Below are 24,594 nucleotides of genomic sequence, written 5' to 3' on the forward strand. Positions count from 1 at the left end.
TATTTATCAACAGGTATTCAATAAATCCAGTCTAATGTGATACTCCTGCTCATCATGGTCTGTAAGGAGTATTTATCAGCAAGTATTCAATAAATCCAGTCTAATGTGATACTCCTGCTCATCATGGCCTGTAAGGAGTATTTATCAGCAAGTATTCAATAAATCCAGTCTAATGTGATACTCCTGCTCATCATGGCCTGTAAGGAGTATTTATCAGCAGGTATTCAATAAATCCAGTCTAATGTGATACTCCTGCTCATCATGGCCTGTAAGGAGTATTTATCAGCAGGTATTCAATAAATCCAGTCTAATGTGATACTCCTGCTCATCATGGCCTGTAAGGAGTATTTATCAGCAAGTATTCAATAAATCCAGTCTAATGTGATACTCCTGCTCATCATGGCCTGTAAGGAGTATTTATCAGCAAGTATTCAATAAATCCAGTCTAATGTGATACTCCTGCTCATCATGGCCTGTAAGGAGTATTTATCAGCAGGTATTCAATAAATCCAGTCTAATGTGATACTCCTGCTCATCATGGCCTGTAAGGAGTATTTATCAGCAAGTATTCAATAAATCCAGTCTAATGTGATACTCCTGCTCATCATGGCCTGTAAGGAGTATTTATCAGCAAGTATTCAATAAATCCAGTCTAATGTGATACTCCTGCTCATCATGGCCTGTAAGGAGTATTTATCAACAGGTATTCAATAAATCCAGTCTAATGTGATACTCCTGCTCATCATGGTCTGTAAGGAGTATTTATCAGCAAGTATTCAATAAATCCAGTCTAATGTGATACTCCTGCTCATCATGGCCTGTAAGGAGTATTTATCAGCAGGTATTCAATAAATCCAGTCTAATGTGATACTCCTGCTCATCATGGTCTGTAAGGAGTATTTATCAGCAGGTATTCAATAAATCCAGTCTAATGTGATACTCCTGCTCATCATGGTCTGTAAGGAGTATTTATCAGCAGGTATTCAATAAATCCAGTCTAATGTGATACTCCTGCTCATCATGGTCTGTAAGGAGTATTTATCAGCAGGTATTCAATAAATCCAGTCTAATGTGATACTCCTGCTCATCATGGCCTGTAAGGAGTATTTATCAGCAGGTATTCAATAAATCCAGTCTAATGTGATACTCCTGCTCATCATGGCCTGTAAGGAGTATTTATCAGCAGGTATTCAATAAATCCAGTCTAATGTGATACTCCTGCTCATCATGGCCTGTAAGGAGTATTTATCAGCAAGTATTCAATAAATCCAGTCTAATGTGATTCTCCTGCTCATCATGGTCTGTAAGGAGTATTTATCAGCAGGTATTCAATAAATCCAGTCTAATGTGATACTCCTGCTCATCATGGCCTGTAAGGAGTATTTATCAACAGGTATTCAATAAATCCAGTCTAATGTGATACTCCTGCTCATCATGGTCTGTAAGGAGTATTTATCAGCAGGTATTCAATAAATCCAGTCTAATGTGATACTCCTGCTCATCATGGCCTGTAAGGAGTATTTATCAGCAGGTATTCAATAAATCCAGTCTAATGTGATACTCCTGCTCATCATGGCCTGTAAGGAGTATTTATCAGCAAGTATTCAATAAATCCAGTCTAATGTGATACTCCTGCTCCTCATGGTCTGTAAGGAATATTTATCAGCAGGTATTCAATAAATCCATTTGTTTAATGTGTTCAATTCAAAACAAGAAAAGCTTTCCTTTACTCAGCTTTACAACAGCGTACCAATCGGTGGAAATTAACTTCCGCATTGAGTGTTTGAAAAGCCGATTTGACTTCTCATTGTCAGTCCACGGTCTCAGTATGGCAGTAAAAAACAGTCAATACGGAAGCAGTAATTGATAGTGAAACTAGATCAGTAGTGTGCAACTCAGGCCCTCAAGATCAAATCCAGTCCAGGTTTTTACGCCAAGTAGATTCTAATGTAGTTAACTGAAGCTGCTAAGAGGCAATTAACTAATTTAGGATCTGGTTGGAATAAAGAGCAGGACTGGGCAAACACATGGCAAATGACATGTAATATAGAAAAGTGTAAGGTACTGCATGCAGGCAATAAAAATGTGCATTATAAATACCATATGGGCGATACTGAAATTGAAGAAGGAATCTATGAAAAAGATCTAGGAGTCAGCTCAGAAATGTCTTCATCTCTACAATGTGGGGAAGGTATAAAAAAGGCCAACAAAATGCTCGGATATATAGTGAAAAGTGTTGTATTTAACAAGGGAAGGAATGTTAAAACTTTACAGTGCATTAGTAAGACCTCATCTAGAATATTGTGTTCAGTTCTGGTCACCTCGATACAAAAAGGATATTGCTGCTCTAGAAAGAGTGCAAAGAAGAGCAACCAGAATTATCCCGGGTTTAAAAGGCATGTCATATGCAGACTGGCTAAAAGAATTTAATCTATTCAGTCTTGAACAAAGAAGACTACGCGGCGATCTGATTTGAAGTATTCAAAATTCTAAAAGGCATTGACAATGCTGACACAAGGGACATTTTCGACCAGAAAAAAGAAACAAGGACCAGGGGTCACAAATGGAGATTAGATAAAGGGGCATTCAGAACAGAAAATAGGATGCACTTTTTAACACAGAGAATTATTATTATTATTATTATTTATTTCTTAGCCGACGCCCTTATCCAGGGCGACTTACAATTGTTACAAGATATCACATTATTTTTACATACAATTACCCATTTATACAGTTGGGTTTTTACTGGAGCAATCTAGGTAAAGTACCTTGCTCAAGGGTACAGCAGCAGTGTCCCCCACAAGGGATTGAACCCACGTCCCTCCGGTCAGAAGTCCAGAGCCCTAACCACTACTCCACACTGCTGAATTGTGAGGGTCTGGAACCAACTCCCCAGTAATGTTGTTGAAGCTGACACCCTGGGATCCTTCAAGAAGCTGCTTGATGAGATTCTGGGATCAATAAGCTACTAACAACCAGACGAGCAAGATGGGCCGAATGGCCTCCTTGTTTTGTAAACTTTCTTATGTTCTTATGGAATGGATCTCAAGGGCCAGAGTTGAGTACCACTGAACAAGATGTCTTGAGGCCAGAAATGTTAAACATTAAAAGATGGGTATGAGACCAGCTATGTATGTATGTATGTATGTATGTGTGTATGTATGTATGTCAGTCATACATTTTATATTTTCCAGCTGCTGAGCCTGCACAAGAAGTAACAACAATGGCCCCCAAGGTTTCTGAGCCCCCGCCTCCACCCCCCCTGGTTCCTGAAACAGAACCACAACCACCTGTGCAGATTTCAGAACCTGAGAAGGCTGCCAAACAAGAAGCACTGGAGGAGGTAGAAACAGAAACAGCAGCAGCAGCAGCAGCGCTCACAGAGGCCCAGCTGGAAAGAGAACTACAGCCACAGAATTCCGAAGTGCCGGCTGAAGTTGTCCCACCAGCACCCGAGGAAGCAGGTACTGAAACTGAAGCTGGCGAGGTGGAACCCATGGAAGTGTCGGCTCCAGAACCCACTCAAACACAAGAGGGTCAGGACACTGCGGTGCAGGAGAAGAAACCCTTGGAAACGCCTGTCTTGGCACAAGAACGCCCTTCGCCTGAACTGATTGAAAACCACGAGGTTGCTCAGGTTTCTGACAGCAGTCTTCTAGTGGAAATGGACACCACCCCCGCTAGCGAACCGAGCTTCTCAGACATGAATTCACCTTCAGAGGATCCGACTGAGAATATACAACAGTCCCCGGAAAGGTCTTTCTCTGGTTCAATGGACACCAGCAAGCTGGCAGATCCCCCTGTTTCTGTAGGAACTCCCCCAAAAGATGTGGCCCAGGTTCAGGCAGCGCCAGCGTCCAGTGGCGGGGTTCCCTCAACAACTTTCATACCCGTCGCGCCGAAAATTGGCATGGGGAAGCCAGCCATCACCAAAAGGACGTTTTCTCCAGGAAGACCACGAGTGAGACAGGTAGGCTTTCTCTTGTGGTGCAGTGATTTTATTTTTTATTTTTTTGATGAGAGCAATCCATTGGTCAGGACTGTTCTGCAGTGTGGAAGATGTGTTATAACATCAAGGTTTTTAACACTCCCTGATGGCTTCTTCTAGGCAGTCCAGCTGTTAATGATGACCTTGGCTGGGAGACAGTACACAGGGTGCATCCGCTTGTGTCTAGGGTGTTCACCTTTGTCACTAACTGTGCTTGTCCTGTGAGGCTGGGGAATAAAGAGGACTTTTAGACTCTGTAGCCGTCTTTTAATTTTGTTTATTTTTATTTTTTTCTATTTTACCTTGCAGTTGTGTCCAAGGCGCTAACATGTCTGCTTTCAACCGTAGCCCATTAAGAAGCTTAACTTGACATACCCCAATAAAGATTACATTACAGCATCACGTTTTTTATGGTATCTAATAATATACATTTTCTACTAAAATTGGAGTTTTTTTTTTAAATATTTCTATTGTTTTTACAGTTCACTGTAATTTTGAGTGGGTTTTGAAAGTCGTTGGAGAGACCTGGCACTTCCTGTTTGTCAGTGTTCATTAATATTGTGATTCTGACTATTGGCTCATCCATAATTGCTGGAGTGTTTTAACCCAGAATTCCTTCCTAATGGCCACATGCCGTCATTTCATTAATATACTCTTTTATAGATTCACTTTAACAGGATAGGGGCAGTGGGATGTATTATTGTGGGTAAATGATGTATTTTATAATTCCAGGAATGGGTTTAATTCTAGTATCATTCCTGCAAATGCATTTTTCACAGTGCATTACAAGCCAAGGTTATGCTACCCCCCCCCCCCCCCTCTTATCCGTGTAAATAATAAACCAAACCATAGCGCTGGTTTTCCCAAGAAATATCACCGTGCAAAGATAGCCTCAGAGGTAGCACAGTTTTGGCAGAAGTACATTTTGTTTCCCAAAGTAAACATATTGGTCACTAATGGACCATGACTTGGAGGGGGTCTGACATAATACTGTACTTCTCTTTGGAATATCCTTGTAAAAGGCTTGCCCAAAATATGTGTGTGTGTGTGTGTGTGTGTAGTATATTTTTATAAAGAAAGAACAAATGGCAAAAAATGAAATTCTCGATTTTAGCTTGCAACCTGTGGAATATGGGCTCTAAACACAGAACCCTTCTTCTGTAATGCTGAATCAACGATAGGATACCTTATCTGTCCGGAAGCACTTTACCAACATTTTTACTTTAGCTTTAACTAGTTTACGGGTTTTTTTATTTTTTTATTTTGTATTTATTTGTTATTATTTTTGTGGTCCTAGTGAAGCGAATGCATCCTTTTCATTTGAGCTTTAGCTGTTGCTTCAGTGGGTTATTGAGAATGCCTATCCGAGTGCATATCCATCGCTGGTTCGTTTTCAAAATGTTTAGTTAATACGTGCCGTTGTATTAAAGCCAAGGCTTCTCTTCTTGGAAGTAACTATGGTGACACCCACCCCCATGCTTTTCATCCAGCTTTATTTATTTATTTGCATTTTAAGTTTGTCTTTAGGGCTGAGTTTTGTGGTGCTTTCATTAAATGTCTGACATTTAAATATGCAAGTTTGGGACAAATATTTGCACCTTTGGCTGTAATCTTTTATTTATACCTTGAACGTTATTTTCAGTCAACCAAATTCAACTGTCTCATTTAGCCCTACAGTTACTGCATGATATGTATTTTAATTGCATTGCAAAATGTTTTAAATTTATAAAAAAATAACCTGGGGGATAAACGATCAGTGTTTAAAATTCTTCAGTAACCATTATGGGGCTTGGCAGATACAGAGCCTGCTTCGCTACCTGCTTTTGAACTGTTGCAGAACTTTGAAGTCTGTTTCAATTGAGATACACTGCGGCAGATCCAAATACTGCAAAGGGTTTTGATACAAATCCAATTCAGGATTGTGTGCTGGCTATTGACCAAGAACCGAGATCCAGCAATATCTAGGTTACACAAAGTAACAGCAAGTTGTTATTTTATTTAAGACTCCTTCATGGGCTGCCTTCACCTGCATAGGTACGTGATCTGTGTTAGCAAAGCTCATCTGACCTGGCATTTTAATTTGAGAGAGATTTTGTCCCAAACTTCTCTGTTTTCACAACCTGCTTTGCTTTGTTTTAACTGTTCTGTTTGCCGCCTTTGTGTTTATTTTGCTGCATTTTATCCCCTTCTCTCACCTGCCACACCTCAGGGAGCTTGGAGCACCCGTAACATGTCCAGCTCTCCTTCGTGGTCCCCAGACAGTTCAGAAGGGTGGGACCCCTCAAAGACAAGGCAGCTGTTCAGCACCCCCATTTGGACCGTCAAAGTGGTAAATTATTTGGATTCTATTATGGTGATTTAATAGCCACCCTTTAGTTATTAATTTTGAATTGAATTTGGGCCCACAGCAAGGTATTCAGGTGGGTGTTGCTGCACTTTTGCAGATGTTGTTTTGGATGGTGTATTTGAGAGCAGAAGTGCTCATCGTTTATGTCCTGCCACCTCCAATGCAACACTAACTATTCTGAAACATAAGGTATGCTTTCATCCCTGTTAAAAGCTTGTGACTTGCCTTTTGCACACAGTTACCATTTGTGGAAACATTTGTGTTTGCAGGGTTTATGAAACAAACCAATTTTAAAGTTATTGTTATTTATTTATTTAATTTTTTTGAGAGAGAGAGACCTTGCTTAATTGCACCGCAAGTTTCTCAGGACTTATTTTCCAGTTTTAAATTGCTGCAGTTCTTTACATTCTAAATAATGTACTTTGCAAGCTTGGTTTGCGTTCACATAAGCCCTTTTTTCAGGGGGTGGGGGTTACAGTTTATCAGATCTTTCTCTTTTTCTCTTTAAATTATTTCTAATTAGCAAGAGAAGGAAGTACACTTGTAGAGCACATTTGAAATACCAATCGTATGACAGCAGGCTTATCTTTGATGCATCTATAAACAAGCAATGAAGTACAGTACTTCAGGGTATTCTGGACTTGCTCTGGGACTAATCACAGGCAGGGTGGGACTGATAGAACAGACAGACTGGCATCAGACAAGCGCCTATTGTAACAGCATTATAATAATAATAATAATAAGAAGAATGATGATGATGAAGCATCTTGGAGAGACCATGCAGGGGCTGGTGTACACTTGTGATCTGTTTGGGCTCCTTAAAGGCATATTCTTGGTATTGCAGATATTTTTATAGAAAGTTTGTACATCTCTGTATTTGCAGTACAGCAGAACACATAGCCATACAATACAACACATGAATCAGGTGTTTGTACATCTCCTATCTGTGTTTGCAGACTCTGGCTCCCATGCATTTATGTGCAGGGATGTCCAGCGGTCTGACCAGGGTCCGCAAATTCCTCTGCCTGCCCAGACTGCCCCCCAACCAGAGTTGGGTGCGTCTGTCATCACCAATTGATGGTTGTGCATCGCTCCTATCCTTGCGTCTCCTCTCAGGTGAGAGGCTTGCCTCCAACAGCGTAGAGCTTCCCAGCATAGGCGAGACATGGTCAGCCGACGGTGTCTGTCACGCTTGGGGTGCAGCCGAAGGCACTGAGCCACACTTGGATGGGGTGCATGTGGAGTAACCCTAGTTGGGTGGGTGATGAAGCCACGGCCATCAGACCCAATAGTTTTTAACACAACACCAATTGTACTGTGAACCCTTGTTGAACAGGGCCAGACTGTTGCGAATGGCAACTACTCTGTCGTCCGACAGGTAGGCTCGCATCGTAAGGGAATCCAGCCGGAGACTCAGGTAGACCGTACTTTACACCGGTATTAATTGGCTCTTGCATCGTTGAGAGTGAGAGCTGGGTCCCGGTGGAAGAATCACGCTTGTATTTGTTATTTCTAAACTGCAAGGCAGTAAAGAAATGAATACATACACACACCACAGCAAGCTGTGAGGGTAAAAATAAGTCACCACGGCAACGCAGGTAACTGATTTTGTTTGGTTTTTACCAGCCCACGGAGTAGGCGGGCTGAAACAAACCGCCGTATGCAACTCAACAGCGGGGCGCAGCAGAGCTGGGTCCTGTTGAAGGAATCGTGCTTGTATTTTATTTTTTTCCCCCCCAACTGCAAGGCAGTGAAATAAAACCACACAAACACACACACAACAGCAAAGCTGTGAGGGTAATACAACAGATACCACGGCAATGCAGGTGAACTGGAATTTTTAACCCTTTGCGGTCCATTTATTAATCGCACGTCAGGCACGTCAGGTCTAATTCATTTTCACACGCGCAGTTAATTTTAGACACGCTGTTTAAAAGTGTTTTTTTCCCCACAGTCAAACGGGTTTAAATGGCCCTGCATATCAACAAAGCACTCACTAGGCATCTCCTGCCCCGCCCCACCCTTTCGTTCGCTATAGCTTTCACCTATGTAAGAAATAAATAATAATAAAAATAAGTTGTACATACCGATCAATCATCACCTGATCACTCGTTTTATCACCAAACTCCTCAATAATGCGATCCAAGTCATTATTTTATTACTATAACATCTCAAAAAAAGCTCTGCAAATGTCCGTGTTCTCTGTGCGCTGATGCACTGATCAGCCAGCTTGTTTACTTACGACCGCCCCGTTATCTGACACCAGGCCATGTATGACTATTCATGAGATACGCCTTTTTTATTTATTTTTTTTTTTTTTTTTCGACTTGTCTCGGCTCCTGTCGCTCCCACTCGGCAATTGAACGGTTTTCTCGCTACGTGCACCGTGCGCTCTTGCACTAGCTCTGTAGCAGTGGGCACCACCGTGCGTACCGTGTACCGTGCAGCACCATGAGCTCTTCTGCTAGTTCTGTGGCAGTGGCCAAGCACCGCGTGCAACGTGCATACCGAGCGCCGTGTGCACCGAGTGCACTGAGTACCGTGCACTGTGTGCACCACATACCATGCAGCACCGTGCATCCATGCACTAGCGCTGTAGCAGTGGGTACCAAACGCCGCGTGAACCGTGCGTACCATGCACCGAGTACCGTGCAGCGCTGGGCACTGTGTATCATATGCACTGAGCACTTGTGCACCGAGATACCGAAGTATCAAGGGCTATGCGTGCACCGTGGTACTGAAGCACTGGTGGGGGCCTCTACGCAATTGTGTCTGCCCTAACCGCGCGGTTACACACATCTGGTCAGCGCATAGCGTGCACCAGGAGGACACAAGGGCCAAAGTCGCTGTGGCGAGTCGAAGCAGACAGCAAAAAAACGGTAGAAAGATAGTATAGGGGAGAGCACACTTTTTGTTTACCGACGAGGTCTACTCGACAGTGGGGATGCGGCAAGGCCTGGCCCGGTGGAGGAAAGCATGGCTGGAAGAGTCACTCAACAGCGGGGATACGGCAAGGCCTAGCCCCGTGGAGGAACTGTGTACTTTCAGAAAGAAATAGACAACCACTCGCGGGTGACTGCACAGACAGTCACTTACACACGACAGACAGATAACAAAGATCGGCCTACACTGGACCACACAGCCTCCTTTATCCCCTTGGTGGGCGGGACCGAATGCATCATCCCAGGAAGGGGCCTATCAGCAGTTCTGGTATAGAGAGCTCAGTGGGCAATGGGCAGGCATATCCCTGCCCATTGCTACCTGGCCGACTGGACGAGGCTGAGACCCCCATTGATAAAACATAAAAATTGTTATTAAGAAAGGTGGAGATGGGGAGGTGGTGGGTTACGATGAAATCAAATCGCAACTGAGAGATGAGTGAAGAGGGTATTTATAGTGAATTTAATTAGCTAATGTGTAAATTGAATGATTCAATTTGGTGATGCGGAGATTGGTGTCTGACCCTCCTCCCGAACTTTAATTATAAATTTAATTTCAGTAGTTCGGGACAAACACCAATCACAAAATGTTTAAGTACAAATATTTATTGTAGAGAATGCAGAGTATGCGATTTTACAGAAAAGTATGCTGTATATACACATTCATTTGGCATCAAACCTAACTTGGTTTGAGGGTTCGCTGCCTGGCCGACTGGACGAGGCTGAGACCCCCAAAAAGAACAAGCCGGTCTCAATGCCACAATTAGAATTGAATATAGCCCACTTGAAGGTTTAGCCAACCTTTAACAAATGATCATCAGCACACAGGAGAGGAAAACAAAACCCATTTTTGGGAAATAAACCTCTGGGAATCCATGGCTGATTCGATTGCCCTTCCTCCAGGCAGGCTACTAACACTTAAGAGCACATTTCTGTAAAAGCATTTTTAGGCTCTGTAATATTTGTAATAATGTAAACTTGGTAAGCACTGGAGGATCAACAACCTAACCGTTTGATAAGAGAGTCTGGAACTCCGTGGAAAGAGGCTGATATGATTCTGAAGGAATGACCGGAAAACTGCTCAGCTGCGAATCCGGACCTGGAAATAAATCAGGTGAAAGAAGAACAAATGTTGGGTGACGATTGTTCAGTTTTCGTTAATAAACAGCGGGCCTGAGGGTGATGCGCCCTGAGAAAGATGGAGAATGATAAAGAGAGAAAGGGGTCATATGGGCCAACATGGGAGTTTAATTTATAAACAAATTGAAAAGCTTTCCCTAATCTTCCTGGTCAGTTTTACTTCTTTTGAGCAGGAAGGAAAGGGTATCAGATGAGGGGATTGCTAGGTCAGAGATTAAGGGGTGAATCTGGGGGTTGAATTTGAGAGTGATGTAGACTCTGAGCACCTATGGGAACCCAAGAAGGCTAAGAGAAAGAGCTTTAAGGTTTTATCTAAAACAGGCAGGAGTAGCTGGAGCAGATGAGAGGCACAAAGAGAGTACGTTGATGGCGATAGGTAGGCAAGCAGGGGGAGAAAGAGATTCTGATAGTTGAAGCCCTTTCAGGATTAGTGAAATTTGTGAGTTGCAGAGTGTAGAGCTGGGACACCGAAATTGAGTTGAGTTTGTAGAAAAACTGGAAAATCAAAAAACTGGAAATTCAAATCTTATAGCTATATTCTGAAGGGACATAATATAGGATGACGCTACGGGCACTGAAAATGATGGAAAGGAATGTTGAATGCAATGTGAAATTTTAAAGCAATTCCAGGATGACCAGTACATTTGCAGTGAGAGGAAAGTGATGCTGAGAAGAGTTGTTTCTTGAGCCTGCAGAATCAGGGAATGCAGCAGGTGGCTCACATGAATGTCAGGTCTGAAAAGGGAGGAATCTGAGTTGGCAGGTGGTCGTCTTCGGGAGCTAATGCTCTGAATCTCTGCGTTTGGAAATGAGAAAGAGAATCGATTATTTTCAGGTGGCCGAGAATGTGTTGAGCTCTGAAAATGAACTGATGAGTAACAGATAAACAGGCAATCCTTCTGAATATTCTCATTATATGGTGGGAGAATGAATGACCTTGTTAAAGATTTAGACTGTAGGTGAATTATGTGAGCGGAGAAGAATGGATTTTGAGCCCAGGAAGACCCCCAAAAGGAATGTGGCTACAGCAAATGGACACATTTTGCGCAATGACGAGGAGTGATCAGTTATAGGAATGATGCTGAATTAGACGGGCCATGGAGCAGAAACCATTTTCCCTTGTAGTATCCTCCAAAGCCAAGAGAGGGAGCTGCATCTTTGAATGGTTGAATGTCTTTGTGCAGCAGGAGACAGTTGTCGTAAAAGAAAGTACTGCCATTCCTTTCTTTTAGTAGGAGCTCCCACAGGCGGAGTTCCTTGCGAAAAAAAACAAAACAAACAAAAAAGGATCCATGAGTATGACATAGTTGAGGGAATCGACAGAAAGGATCAAATCAAGAGAAGGTAGGAGATAAAAGCTCTGCCTTGACATGGTTTATTTAAATTTCCAGAAAGCTTTGACAAAGTCCCACATAAAAGATTAATTTCTCAAACTAAACGCAGTAGAGATTCGAGGAAATGCATGCACGTGGATCAGGGAGTAGTTAACATGTAGAAAACAGAAGGCCTCCAGAGTATGCAGTACTGCGGCCCTGACTGATATTCAAAGAAATGGGAACGGTTTTGAAAGTGTTTGAATAAACTGCCGATAAGCTGAAAGAAGAAAAGCATCTCACAGAGAAGAGACCACTATGGGGTCCTGCTGGACACCCATAGCGGCCAGGGAGGTCATTGCAGGGGCCTGCTGAATGCCTGCAGTGAGGGGAGGGTAACCTAAAAGGTTACATTTGGAAGGCCGCTGAGGTAAGGAATAGAAGGGGGCTGTGGGGCCCTGTTGAAGCTCGCAGCTGGTAGAAAACCGTTTGACAGAGAAGGGAGCACTATGGGGGCCTGCTGGACGCCGATAGTGGCCAGCGAGGTCACTGCAGGGGCCTGCTGGACGCCTGCAGTGAGGAGAGGTAACCTGAAAGGTTATAGTTGGAGGTGAAGGGAGCACTATGGGGGCCTGCTGGACGCCCATAGTGGCTAGCGAGGTCACTGCAGGGGCCTGCTGGACGCCTGCAGTGATGGGGGGTGGGGAACGTGGGAGCAGCCGCTCCCAACTGTAATTACTGATTAGAGGAGACATCAACATGGAGCGAGGTAACCAGTGGTGTATCACAGGGATTAGTATTAGGTCCTCTGCTATTCCTAATCTACATAATGATTTACATTCTGGCATAGTAAGCAAACTTGTTAAATTTGCACACGACACAAAAATAGGTGGAGTGGCAAACACTGTTGCAGTAGCGAAGGTCATTCAAAATGATCTAGACAGCATTCAGAACTGGGCAAGCACATGGCAAATGACATTTAATAGAGAAGTGTAAAGTACTGCACACAGGCAATAAAAATGTGCATTATAAATATCATATGGAAGATACTGAAATTGAAGGAATCTTTGAAAAAGAGCTAGGAGTTTATGTTGACTCAGATATGTCTTCATCTAGACAATGTGGGGAAGCTGTAAAAAGGCCAACAAGATGCTCGGATATATTGTGAGAAGTGTTGAATTTAAATCAAAGGAAGTAATGTTAAAAATTTACAATGCATTAGTAAGACCTCACCTAGAATTTTGTGTTCAGTTCTGGTCACCTCGTTAAAAAAAAAGGATATTGCTGCTCTAGAAAGAGTGCAAAGAACAGCGACCAGAATTATCCCGGATTTAAAAGGCATGTCGTATGCAGACAGGCTAAAAGAAATGAAGCTATTCAGACTTGAACAAAGACGACTACGCGGTGATCTGATTCAAGCATTCAAAATCCTAAAAGGTATTGACAAAGTCAACCCAGGAGACTTTTTGAACCAGGACCAGGGGTCACAAATGGAAATTAGATAAAGGGGCATTCAGAACAGAAAATAGGAGGCGCTTTTTTACACAGAGAATTGTGAGGGTCTGGAACCAACTTGGTAATGTTGAAGCTGACACCCTGGGATCCTTCAAGAAGCTGCTTGATGAGATTCTGGGATCAATAAGCTACTAACAACAAAACGAGCAAGATGGGCTGAATGGCCTCCTCTTGTTTGCAAATCCTCCCATGCTCCCATGTAGTTTTAAATGGCCTAGGAGGGACAGAAGATTGTGTTTAGTAGGAGGGGGACCGGACAGAAAAGTGGAAATATAAAAAATACAATCCCCTGAGGACAGGCTCAATGGGCATGATTTTAAATGTATTTGATATATTGGTTTTAGCCAGTCATGCATTTTTCCCAGCAATTTTGATTAAGAATATGGCGTGGTCAATTTGCATATTGCAGGGAGCAGTCTTCGTGAGGGACTGTTGATGCTGGGTGTGATGGAGTTACGGTGAGCGGAAATGAAGGAAGTTATAGGCGGAATAGCACAGGTTCCTTCAATGAAGTTATTACAAATCTGGCAACACAATCTCTGGATACAAATGCTCAAAACTGCTGATGAGCAGAAAGAAAAGCATTTCACAGAGAAAGAATCACTTTGAGGGCCTGCTGGACGCCCATAGTGGCCAAAGAGGACACTGCAGGGGCCTGCTGGACGCCTGTAGTGAGGGGAGGTAACCTGAAAGGTTATAGTTGGAGCCAGCATGCTCAGGAACTGCTGAATGAGCCTTTGATTGACAGGTGCTGTGGTCCCGCCTTCGGAGTTTTCCGGATGTAGACGCGCTTTGTGGAGATGCAGTCGGTGCGCGGCGAGGTGTTTCAAGTCCGCTTATAATAAGCGGAAATTGGGCTTGTTTCTTGGGAGTCACAGGTTGGAATTTGTAGAAACACCTGTTTTGTCGTGAGACTTGGCAATACTGCTGGGTAAAGCAACGATCTGTGATGACGTCATAGCGCCTGCGACGGGAAGGATGAAATAAAGTAAACAGATTCTCCTTACGTGCTGTAGATTTGAATGGGATGTTGTTGCTACGAAGATAAAGCTGGAGCCGGGAGATCGTCCAGTCTCTGATTTCAGGAGTTGCGGAGGAACGAGTGGCCAGGCGGGAGCCACGGCAGACAGGAGAAGCAGACATCTGGGCAGAGAAGTTTGGAGTGGTAATACCGCCGACCGAAGTTGTTGTGGAGTTGGCCCGGGAAGGGCTGGTTGAACTGGTTGCGTGGATCTCGGCTCCGGGGAAACAGCAAACAGATCATCATCCGCCGAAACGGAATAATCCAGAATGCAGACCATGATGCGTGCATGTACGATGAAATCAAAACGCAACTGAGAGATGAGTGAAGAGGGTATTTATAGTGATAATAATTTAATTAGCTAATGTGTAAATTGAATGATTCAATTTGGTGACGCGGAGATTGGTGTCTGACCCTCCTCCCGAACTTTAATTATAAATTTCATTTATTTCAGTCGAACTCATATTTTTGGGGAATTCAACTTTTAATGAGCTTTACTGATTTTAGTATCAAAGTAGCAAGCCTATGTATCAGTGTGCTCAGCAAGTTAACAGCAGAGTCATCTAGTGTGTTAGTGTCATTCAAAGTAAAATATACAGTCTCATGGATTATTTGTTTAATAATTCTGATCATGTGTATATCACATGTTTTAAATGGTAATAGCTGATCTATTTTCCTAATCTGGGTTTTTGTACATTTTAACATGCTTTGATTAGATTACAATAGAAGGAAATAATGTTGTTATGACCTGCAATAAATGCACCCGATGTTTAATTTATTTATGATTGTGTTATTATATACTGTTATTGTAATGGCTCCAGAGCAGCTACTGCATCGTGAATTGGGGGGAAAAATAAATAAATAAACAAATAAATAAATAAATAAATTAAAGGCCCAGTTTGTCACTGTGGAATCTGGTAGCCCTGCTTTTTGCATCATCTTGCTCAAGCTGAGAGCTTTGCAGCTGCTTGCCCAGCACCTCTCACTGGGGTAAAAGTTCTTGCCTCTCTTTTTTTTGTTTTCATAATTGGGTATTATCTGCCATTTTATAGGAACATTTTACACATTTCAAAAATGTGTCAGATTTTAATTGGTAGAATTGAAGTACATTAAACACTTTTTTTTCCTTTGTTGAGGGTAATTGGAAAGAGAAAATGGAGAAAACTCACAACAAAAACAAAGATAATTAAAAAAGTATATCAAAATATAGGTTAATTGCTTTTCGCTTCTTTTTCTCCCCTGATTAGAAGGAGGTGATATGGCAGCGTTGATTTCAATTTGACAGTCCTGTGCTTTTTGTTCTCTTCATGTCCTCGTACGTCAGTCTTGATTATGTCTTCTTCTAAAAGTGATTGCTAATCGTGTTATTGGCAGTATTTGTTTGTGAATGTCATCTTCATCTTAAAAACATCAGCACCTTTCTGTATAGAACCGATTGGGGGAAGTTGCAATTAATGGGACTTGAACCATGATTGTTATGATAATCATTTACATTGTAAAAAAACAAACTATCAACGGGTGTAAACTGAGCCCTCCCTTGTTTCTGTGCCAATATAACATGTGGGTTTTGACAAAGTGTTTCACTTGCACAACAGGAAGGACAACTACATGACGAGATAGCTCATCACATGCAAAACAGAAGGAGCAGCTACATGACGAGATATCTTGTCACTTGCAGCGAAAAGGTTAACTGTCATTAATTTACTAAAACAAAAGGGGGGGGGGTGTGTATTGTAATTTGAATTGAATAAAAACTTTGAATTCTGCAACTAAAGAGTGCATGATTCCACACAGTGCACCAAGTAAAATAGTCATTTTTATTTACCGAAGATAATGAGAGAAAGCAGGTAGGATTGATAGAAGTGTGCATGCTGTGTGCAATGCCTTTTTTTTGCAGGTTTGTTTTGCAGAACATTTGCAATGCTAGAAACTCCGGTATAAATATAAAATGTCTTCAGGCGAAACCATTTTGTTTCAGTTGGTTTAACCACCTCAGAGCTTATCAATAATGGAGAACAATGAAGCTTTGTATTGCATTCAATTTAATTATCATACAAACAAGCTTTAATGAAGCAATAATGACAGACCTGGGGGGCCTTAGCTGCTGATTTAAGACCAAGCTGATTTTTCTAGATTAGTTAGAATGTTTTTTATATATATGAGAGCGAACACGGTCAGCCTTTATTGAGACCTGCCGTGTGGTGATATATTTGGTTGATGTTATGTCCAATTGATTTTAAATGGATGGATGGATGGACTGGAGAGATAGTGTATAGTGGGAAACTGGCCCCCGAGGGAAGAACTATAGTAACCAACAGCAGACTGCATTGTCCCCTAGAGGTAACTACAGTTCTTTCTGAGGGGCCTTTAGTTTCCCACTATGAGTCGAGGTCTGCAGTCTTTTATTTAGAATCTCCAATTATTTTTAATGTTCTCCTAATTTAGAATGCCCAGTTATTATTATTATTATTATTATTATTATTATTATTCTCCTTCACCGCGGCGCTTCCCCACACAGCTCAGGGGCCCGAGGCTCAGTGGGTGTCTTCTGATCCCACGGCCCAATCGGTGTCTTTTTACACCCAGGAACTCGAACGAATGTCTGCAGACTACCGGGCTCTGGAGGACAAAGACCAGCCCAGCAAATCTCCTCCCCCAAGCTCACTCGGCGCCTGGCCTGTAGGGGTCGCTGCAGAGCGGTATAGAGAAGAAAGCCGGATCCCTCCTCCCCAACCCTGGGAGGGCCAAAGCCAGCGCGGCACCCCCACGGAATCCTGGCCTGTAGGGGTCGCTGCAGAGCGGTATAGAGAAGAAAGCCGGATCCCTCCTCCCCAACCCCGGGAGGGCCAAAGCCAGCGCGGCACCCCCACGGAATCCCCAGCGAGGACCGGCTGCCTCGCATAACCAGGATTCGAACTTGCGATGTCTGGCCATATTTGTTTTATGAATCAGTCAAGAAAGTCATGTTTTTGAAGTCCATAGCGCATAGTTGTAAAAGTTTTTTTGGCATAGAACTGTCTGTCTGACCTTTCTCACGGCAGCACAGAATTTTCGGAGGAGTCCGTTGAGTTGGTAAACGTCGTATTTATTTACATCGCCGTGTTGGATTTGTTTAAGTTTTAGGAAGTCAAACACTGAGAGCAAAGTTTTTATGACTATTTTAGTGTTTGCAGCAGCTTTGTTTTCTAGTATATTTTGAAATTCATTTTCTGTTGTCTGTCATTTTGCCTTGTTGTGTGAAGAGAGGAAGGACGCTCAGCTTGATGATGTAATTTGAGGGAGTTTGTAAAAAATGATTGACCGTAAGCTGTGTCACGGGGGCGGTAGTTGGATTTAGGTTAAATAAAATAATATTCCATTGAGCAGTTTGACTGTTGTCAAACAACACTTAATACTGTTTTGTTTTGTTTTTTTTATAACATTTATATGAATTGTATTTTATATAAAGCAGATTAAGGTTGTACAATAATGCTAACATGATTAAAGACGTATGGGAGGCTGGGCTGTGTACAGTGCCATTGTGTGATGAGGGGATGCCTGCTGATATGCAGTGCAAGGTGTGTAGTAGCTGGCTGATTCACACTGTGTTTACAGCAGGGCCGTGGATCTGGGTTTCCTGGGAGGAGGAGGCCTCGAGGGGCTGGTGTCCCTGGGCGTGGGGGTAGAGGCCGGTCGAAGCTGAAGAACGCAATAGGAACAGTCATCACCCCCGGGGTAGGTTGACATCTTATCATTTTCACTCTTAACTGTCTTAAACAGGTTCTGTATGTTCTGGGAAAGTATTACAACATTAGAACAGTGTTGGTTTTAACTTGCTTCATGATAAGTGCTGTGGTTTTGTAGTGGGATTTAGTTGTTACCTGTGTAACAAGGCTACTGTTACCCAAGTTCTCCGCAGATGGCGTTTCAGAATGTATTATTTTTATCATACAAAATCAATGCCTGTTATTGGCCTCTGTGCTAGTATGGCAGAATGAGATGGGTACTCACCTCAAAAGGTTGTCATCGGTGGCTTTTTAAACTTTGAAACTAAACTTCACTTGTTCTTACAGTAGAACAGTACATCGTGTAGAATGTATTTACACCCACTGATCTCAGCAGTGGTATAAAAGGATAACTCTCCATGCCTATGTTCTACCCCAGGTGATGGTTGCTGACACCACTTCAGTGAAAGATGAGGAAGAGAACTCGATGCACAACACGGTGGTTCTGTTCTCAAGCAGCGACAGATTCACTATGAAACAGGTAAGGCCTCCTCTAGCAACACTGCAATTGTAATACACTGTCATCCTGCACTGGTTTGACAGCAACAGAAAAGGGGTTTATTGCCAAGGTTATTTACGTGCACTAGATTGGACCCTGGTTTTACTGTTGTTGTTGATTATTATTATTATTATTATTATTATTATTATTATTATTATTGCTGGTACCAGGTAAGCAGGTTCACTTTACAGATGAAAATGTAACTGCTAATGTAAAGTACCCTTTGAATTGTGCTGCTTGTACACAAACAACACATCTTATAACAAACAATAAATAATAACAAAATTATGTGATGACAATTGGGAACTAATAATGTCCAACAGCTGAGTTACAAGATGAAAAACAAAGATTGTCCTCAATTAAAGGCTTGCATGTTGTTAAAGCTGCTAAATCTCAGAATTATTTCATTAAATAAGTGCACATACTGTTTTAATGTGTTTATTTGGATGTTTGTGTTTAAGAGAGCTATTAACGTTTGTGAAGGGACTTGTATCCACATTCATAAATGTGAGGGTACAAATCACACACGCAGTTTCAGATTGTAGTTACAGACTTGTATCCACATTCATAATGGTGAGGGTACGAATCACACACTCGGGGCCACACTGGAAACTGACCCGCTGGCTGTTTCTATATCTCCGAGTGTCATCGGTTTGTGCACACGGTTTGCTGCGTTTCTCAAACACCCTCTTCTAGTTCTCGCTCTCCTTTGATTTCAGGATATGTGTGTGGTGTGTGGAAGTTTTGGACGAGGTCCGGAGGGAAGGTTGCTTGCTTGTGCCCAGTGTGGCCAGTGTTACCATCCCTACTGTGTCAGTGTTAAGGTAAGAGAATCGAGTCTTAAACATGAGATTCTGGGATCAATAATCTACTAACAACCAAACAAGCAAGATGGGTCAAATGGCCTTCTCTCGTTTTGTAATCTTTCTTTTTTTGTGATCAAATGTTTATTGAGGAGAATACAAAACACATATCATTTTAAATACGATACAATAATTCCCCAAGTTTTACATTTTCATCCCCCCCCCCAAACCACCCTCCACAAAAACCACCCCCCACAAAGGGCCTCCCTAACTAATATCAGTCAGATAAAACTGAAGAAGGATTAATCCAAGATCTAAAGGAGTCAGCAGCCGATCTCCAGGCCGGCACAGTCCTCTCCCCAGCGCCATGGACCCGAGCAGTAGAAAGTTCCATGTAAATGATATCCAGAAAGGCAAGGGTCCATTGACGGTAGGGGAGGGAATGCGGAGGCTGCCAACAAAGAGCTATCATTTTTTAGCTACCAACCCGATCCGTTTCTGCTACAATGATAGATCGAGGGATGAGTCATCATTCAGTAAAAGGGATATTCTTCTCAAGAACAGTGGACAAAGTGGAAGAGACCCGATCCCAAAACACTGCCACAAAAGGACACTCCCAAACCATGTGTCAAAAGGAGCCAACGGTATCTAGGGGACAGTGTGCACATGCAGGGGTAGGGAGAAATTTCATTTGGTAGCGTCTGTGAGCTTAGATTATCCCAAATAGTTTCCCAGCAGATTTCTTTGTTTTCAATAGATAAATCCCTATTCCAGATAGTGTTAACCAGCAAAGGTTTATATGATGACTTAAGGAAATGAACATACAGTGAGGAAGCCAGCCCTTTATTACATGTAGTACATGTGAAGGCAGATCTGTCCCCCAGGGAACCCCATAGACACGCATTGCAGAACAAAGTCCAAGGTAAAAGAAGAAAGAGGTACCTGGCAAGTCCTATTGCAATTGTAAACCTTGGAATGTGTGAAGCTGTTTATCTTTGCAAATATCTGCAAAAGTATGTATCCCTTTGTATCTCCATTGTGGAAATAAAAAGGGAACCGCCTGACATTAGAGCTAAATTATAAAAAATAGGAGTATGAGAGAACCATTTGGATTGGTGTTTAATATGCTTTTCCACTAAGCGCCAAATTGTGATTAAATTGAGATTATAGGGCCAAAAGCTTCCAGCGCTGGAGAGGAAGAGCAGAGTAAAGGAAGTCTTGGAGTCTATGTGGATATACTAGGTTTCCCGCCAACGGTCACCATGAAACAGGAGCAATAGGCCAAACAGTAATTGGACAAAGCACAAATGACCAAAAATAGTTTTTGTAACCTTTCTTATGTTCTTATTGGAAATAACCAGGTTAATAAACAGAGCTTTAACATGTAGGTGTCCTACCTCGCGTTGGCATAACAGATTTGAGAGACCGGCTTCAAACTTGGTGCACAAATGCATTCTATGATTCTCTATGTTGAGTTCATCATGGGTATTGTACAAGAGGAAAAACATACTTTTTTGGTACAAATTATCCAAACCTGGTTGCTATGTTGAGATCATACAAGTTTCTAGACCCACTAGAAAACAAGTTATTCTGTGATTTTATTTTAGACTGCACACTTGACTTGGCAGTTAGCGCATTTATATATTTTTTTTCTAAGTATTTATTTATTGGTGATATTTTTCATGTATGCACGCACTACTCCATCTGAGGTTACTTTGCCTGTTCAGGGTAAACCTCTCCAGCTTTATCTTTTCAAGGCAACTATTGTATTTTTTTTTTTTTTTAATGCTTTGAGAGAGTTGTGAATTCAATGTTAGGTTTTGAAGAGTACTTGAAGGTAACTACAGAAGCATCAATAGGTCTTGCGTGCAGTTCAGTCATGTCTGCTATATCTGCATGTGTTTTTTTATTTTTATTTTTTATTATTCCATCATGTTGTGCAGCTATAACCTGCCACTACTCACATTTTGCTAAGAGACTGTCTTTCAATAAGCACTGCAACGACTCTGTGCTATCTGTTCTCTGTTTAGTATTTCAAAATGTTTTTTTTTTATTGACCAGGCATCTCAATAAGCAGCTAAATAAAACTTTATTTTCAGAATAAAAAGAATAAAAATGCTGTGTGTGTGGAACCTCAGCTACTGTGGCATACAAAAGGCTTCATTTGGTTTTAATTATGTCAGCCAGTCAGATGTAATTTTAGAGTAAATAGTGCAGTTAATTAAGACATTTTTACTGCACAGTTATAGACTCTAATAGTAGAGGAATATTACATTCACTGTGGGAGATGACTTGCTGTTGGAAGATCGTAAAAGGCTAATTAAGCCGCGTTAGCGGAATGTAAAATACACTGAAGGAACAGCGTTTTACTGGGAAGAGTTTTAATGTCTTTCATCGCAACCATGTATTGGCTGGTTAAGATAACTGTTGGGAGAGGGGAGGGCGGTATTTAGTATTTTGTAGTGCAGAGATGTTGTTTAGATGCCTACTGTGTTTTAAGTTTAAGGTTAACCTCTTGAGTTTAACAATATAAGATTTCATTTTGTCCTTGAAAACCACATCTTCGCGTATGCCGGTGAGTAGACAGTCAGCTGTATCTAGATGGATATTGAGATGATCTACAGCTGCTGCTTCACGTCCTCCAGCACTGAAACAGTGTGTTTTCTGTCCCAGATCACCAAGGTGGTTCTCAGTAAAGGCTGGCGCTGCTTGGAGTGCACGGTGTGTGAAGCTTGTGGCAAAGCCACAGACCCAGGACGGCTGCTCTTGTGTGATGATTGTGACATCAGCTACCACACCTACTGCCTGGACCCCCCCCTGCAGACCGTCCCCAAAGGAGGCTGGAAGTGCAAATGGTGAGGAGCAGGATGATGAAAATAAAAAGACTTGAACAAGCTGCTTAACTGTTCCAGTATACAAGTGCATCTAATTACACCCATTCCAGACCCTGATCAGATGAATGGTTTGTCCACAGAACTGATCGTAATCTGTGTCTTGTTTTGTTTTATGTTTTCTGATACCTGCATTTAATCAGAAAATCAGTAATAACCCTGTGAATGAAACACTAAGACAGCTGCCTGCTTTCACAGTCATTACAGATGTATGATATTGCAGTTATTATAATAACTGGTGAGCAATGCAGTTGAAACACGCGGAAACACGCGCTCATTACCACTAGCAACAGAGCACGACCCCAGCGTGAGCTAATAACTCACTAACACAGACCAGGTAGAGTAAGACCCCACAACAAGCAACACACAACTTTAAAACTCTGACAGGAAAAAAAAATGCTCTTCAGAGGTTAAAATACTGCATGGGGTAGAGTGATATGAGTCTTGAATGATTATAAAAAGATACTGCATGGGGTAGAGTGTGATATGAGAATTGAATGATTGGATGGTTGGGTAAACTTGGGATTAAATTCTCATCTCACTCAGGACCCCATGCATTATTCTCTATATAATGGCATACTTCAGATTTGACAGAGTCTGCTGTAATGTTTGGATTAGATCCGGGGGAGGGGCAGTGTGGGATTTTCCAATAAAGGCCAGGACCATTTCGAGTGACAGTTTAAGGGGATTGTTAATGTTTGGTGTGTTGAATATGAATGAGTGCCTCTTGTTTCTGCAGGTGTGTCTCCTGTACGCACTGTGGGGCCACGTCCCCTGGGCTGCGGTGTGAGTGGCAGAATAATTACACGCAGTGCGCTCCCTGCGGCAGCCTGGCTACCTGCCCAGTCTGCTCCCAGAACTACAAGGAGGACGAGCTCATTGTGCAGTGCCGGCAGTGTGACAGGTGAGCACAGTCCAGCACCCTCCTGATACACGTACGAGAGCTGTGCAGTACACTCACACAGACTTTCATGTGGACAATTAACAGTGCAAGCCTGTGTTTCAGCTTTCAGAGTCAAATGATATGCCAATGATATGCCTTTGATATACCTTTGCCAGTCTAGCATACCCACATTCTCCAAAAGATCCAGAAATGCATAATCATAATAATAATAATAATAATAATAATAATAATAATAATTATTACTGTGGACTGAGGCAGTGCTGCATATTCTATTGTTATATTCTAAATGCATCTTTTCAGCCAGGGATGCACAGTTCAGCTGAACTATTAAAGTAACCAGGATGACTGGCCGGCCTCTGCTTATTATAGCAGTAGTTGACTACAGTCATCAATCGTGTGTTTTCTTAACACTGAGCCCTATCCAAGTATAGGAAATCCCACTGATACATGTCATAGCTGGCAAACCTGCACATTCTGTTCCACGAGTTTGATCAAGTTCAAGTTAGACCCCGCGGTGATCTGGCACGGCATTACCATAATCTGTAATGGGAAGTGCTAACTGTGACTTCCTTATTTGCTCACCAAGCTCCAGCATATCAAAGACCCGCAATAATAAAGGCAGACGGTTTAAAATGTAACTTTCGAAATTACCACATTATCACAGTGTATATATGCAGAGATAATCTCAATAAGATTCTTTTATCATATTTTTAAGAACGTACATTAGTTCTTTTAAAGGGGTTTGTCCCGTGTGAGGGTCGTCACTGAATGATACGGAGGCAGACACAGAGCATTGGTGTTGACACCAGATTTAATAAACACAAGTACTGACACTAGGGTACCAGCAATGGTAGCCCTAGTGTCACATTTAATAAAGAAAACAAAAATGTAGTTAATCCCTCGGAGCGGACCCTCTCCTTCGTGATGTAAACACAGCGGCAGCTCTCACTCGGCACCCATCTGTGTGGCAATGGCGGTGCAGTAGCCTTGAGCTGTGGCGCAGACGCTTTTTGAGCTCTGTGCAGCCTCCCTGGGCACACCCCCAGCAAATCCGGACCTCCCCATCAACTCTGTGCAGCCTCCCTGGGCACACCCCCAGCAAATCCGGACCTCCCCATCAGTTCTGTGCAGCCTCCCAGGGCACACCCCCAGCAAATCCGGACCTCCCCATCAACTCTGCGCAGCCTCCCCGGGCACACCCCCAGCAAATCCGGACCTGCCCATCAACTCTGCGCAGCTTCCACGGGCACACCCCCAGCCAATCCGGACCTCCCCATCAGCTCTGCACGGCATCCCCGATAACACCCCCAGCCAATCCAGACCTCCCCATCAGCTCTGCACGGCATCCCTGGGCACACCCCCAGCAAATCCGGACCTGCCCATCAACTCTGCGCAGCTTCCCCGGGCACACCCCCAGCAAATCCGGACCTGCCCATCAGCTCTGCACGGCATCCCCGGGCACACCCCCAG

At 42.7% G+C, this 24,594-nt stretch overlaps 1 protein-coding gene across 17 annotated transcripts in view; it reads left to right on the top strand.

Moving 5' to 3' along the window:
- kmt2ca (lysine (K)-specific methyltransferase 2Ca) overlaps positions 1–24,594 on the top strand; it is a 146,393-nt gene that overhangs the window by 62,766 nt on the left and 59,033 nt on the right. For 6 of the 17 annotated variants that reach the window (XM_059023332.1, XM_059023333.1, XM_059023330.1 and 3 more), the window contains exons 14-21: positions 3,195–3,970; positions 6,198–6,317; positions 15,859–15,948; positions 17,858–17,977; positions 18,407–18,508; positions 19,246–19,350; positions 22,003–22,184; positions 22,960–23,124. In XM_059023332.1, the coding sequence (XP_058879315.1) occupies positions 3,195–3,970; positions 6,198–6,317; positions 15,859–15,948; positions 17,858–17,977; positions 18,407–18,508; positions 19,246–19,350; positions 22,003–22,184; positions 22,960–23,124 (1,660 nt within the window). The remainder of the gene's footprint in view (positions 1–3,194; positions 3,971–6,197; positions 6,318–15,858; positions 15,949–17,857; positions 17,978–18,406; positions 18,509–19,245; positions 19,351–22,002; positions 22,185–22,959; positions 23,125–24,594) is intronic. The other 11 variants (XM_059023338.1, XM_059023346.1, XM_059023344.1 and 8 more) reach the window with 7 other exon arrangements.

This window comes from Acipenser ruthenus, chromosome 4 (assembly GCF_902713425.1).
Source record: "Acipenser ruthenus chromosome 4, fAciRut3.2 maternal haplotype, whole genome shotgun sequence".
Taxonomy (NCBI): Eukaryota; Metazoa; Chordata; class Actinopteri; order Acipenseriformes; family Acipenseridae; genus Acipenser; species Acipenser ruthenus.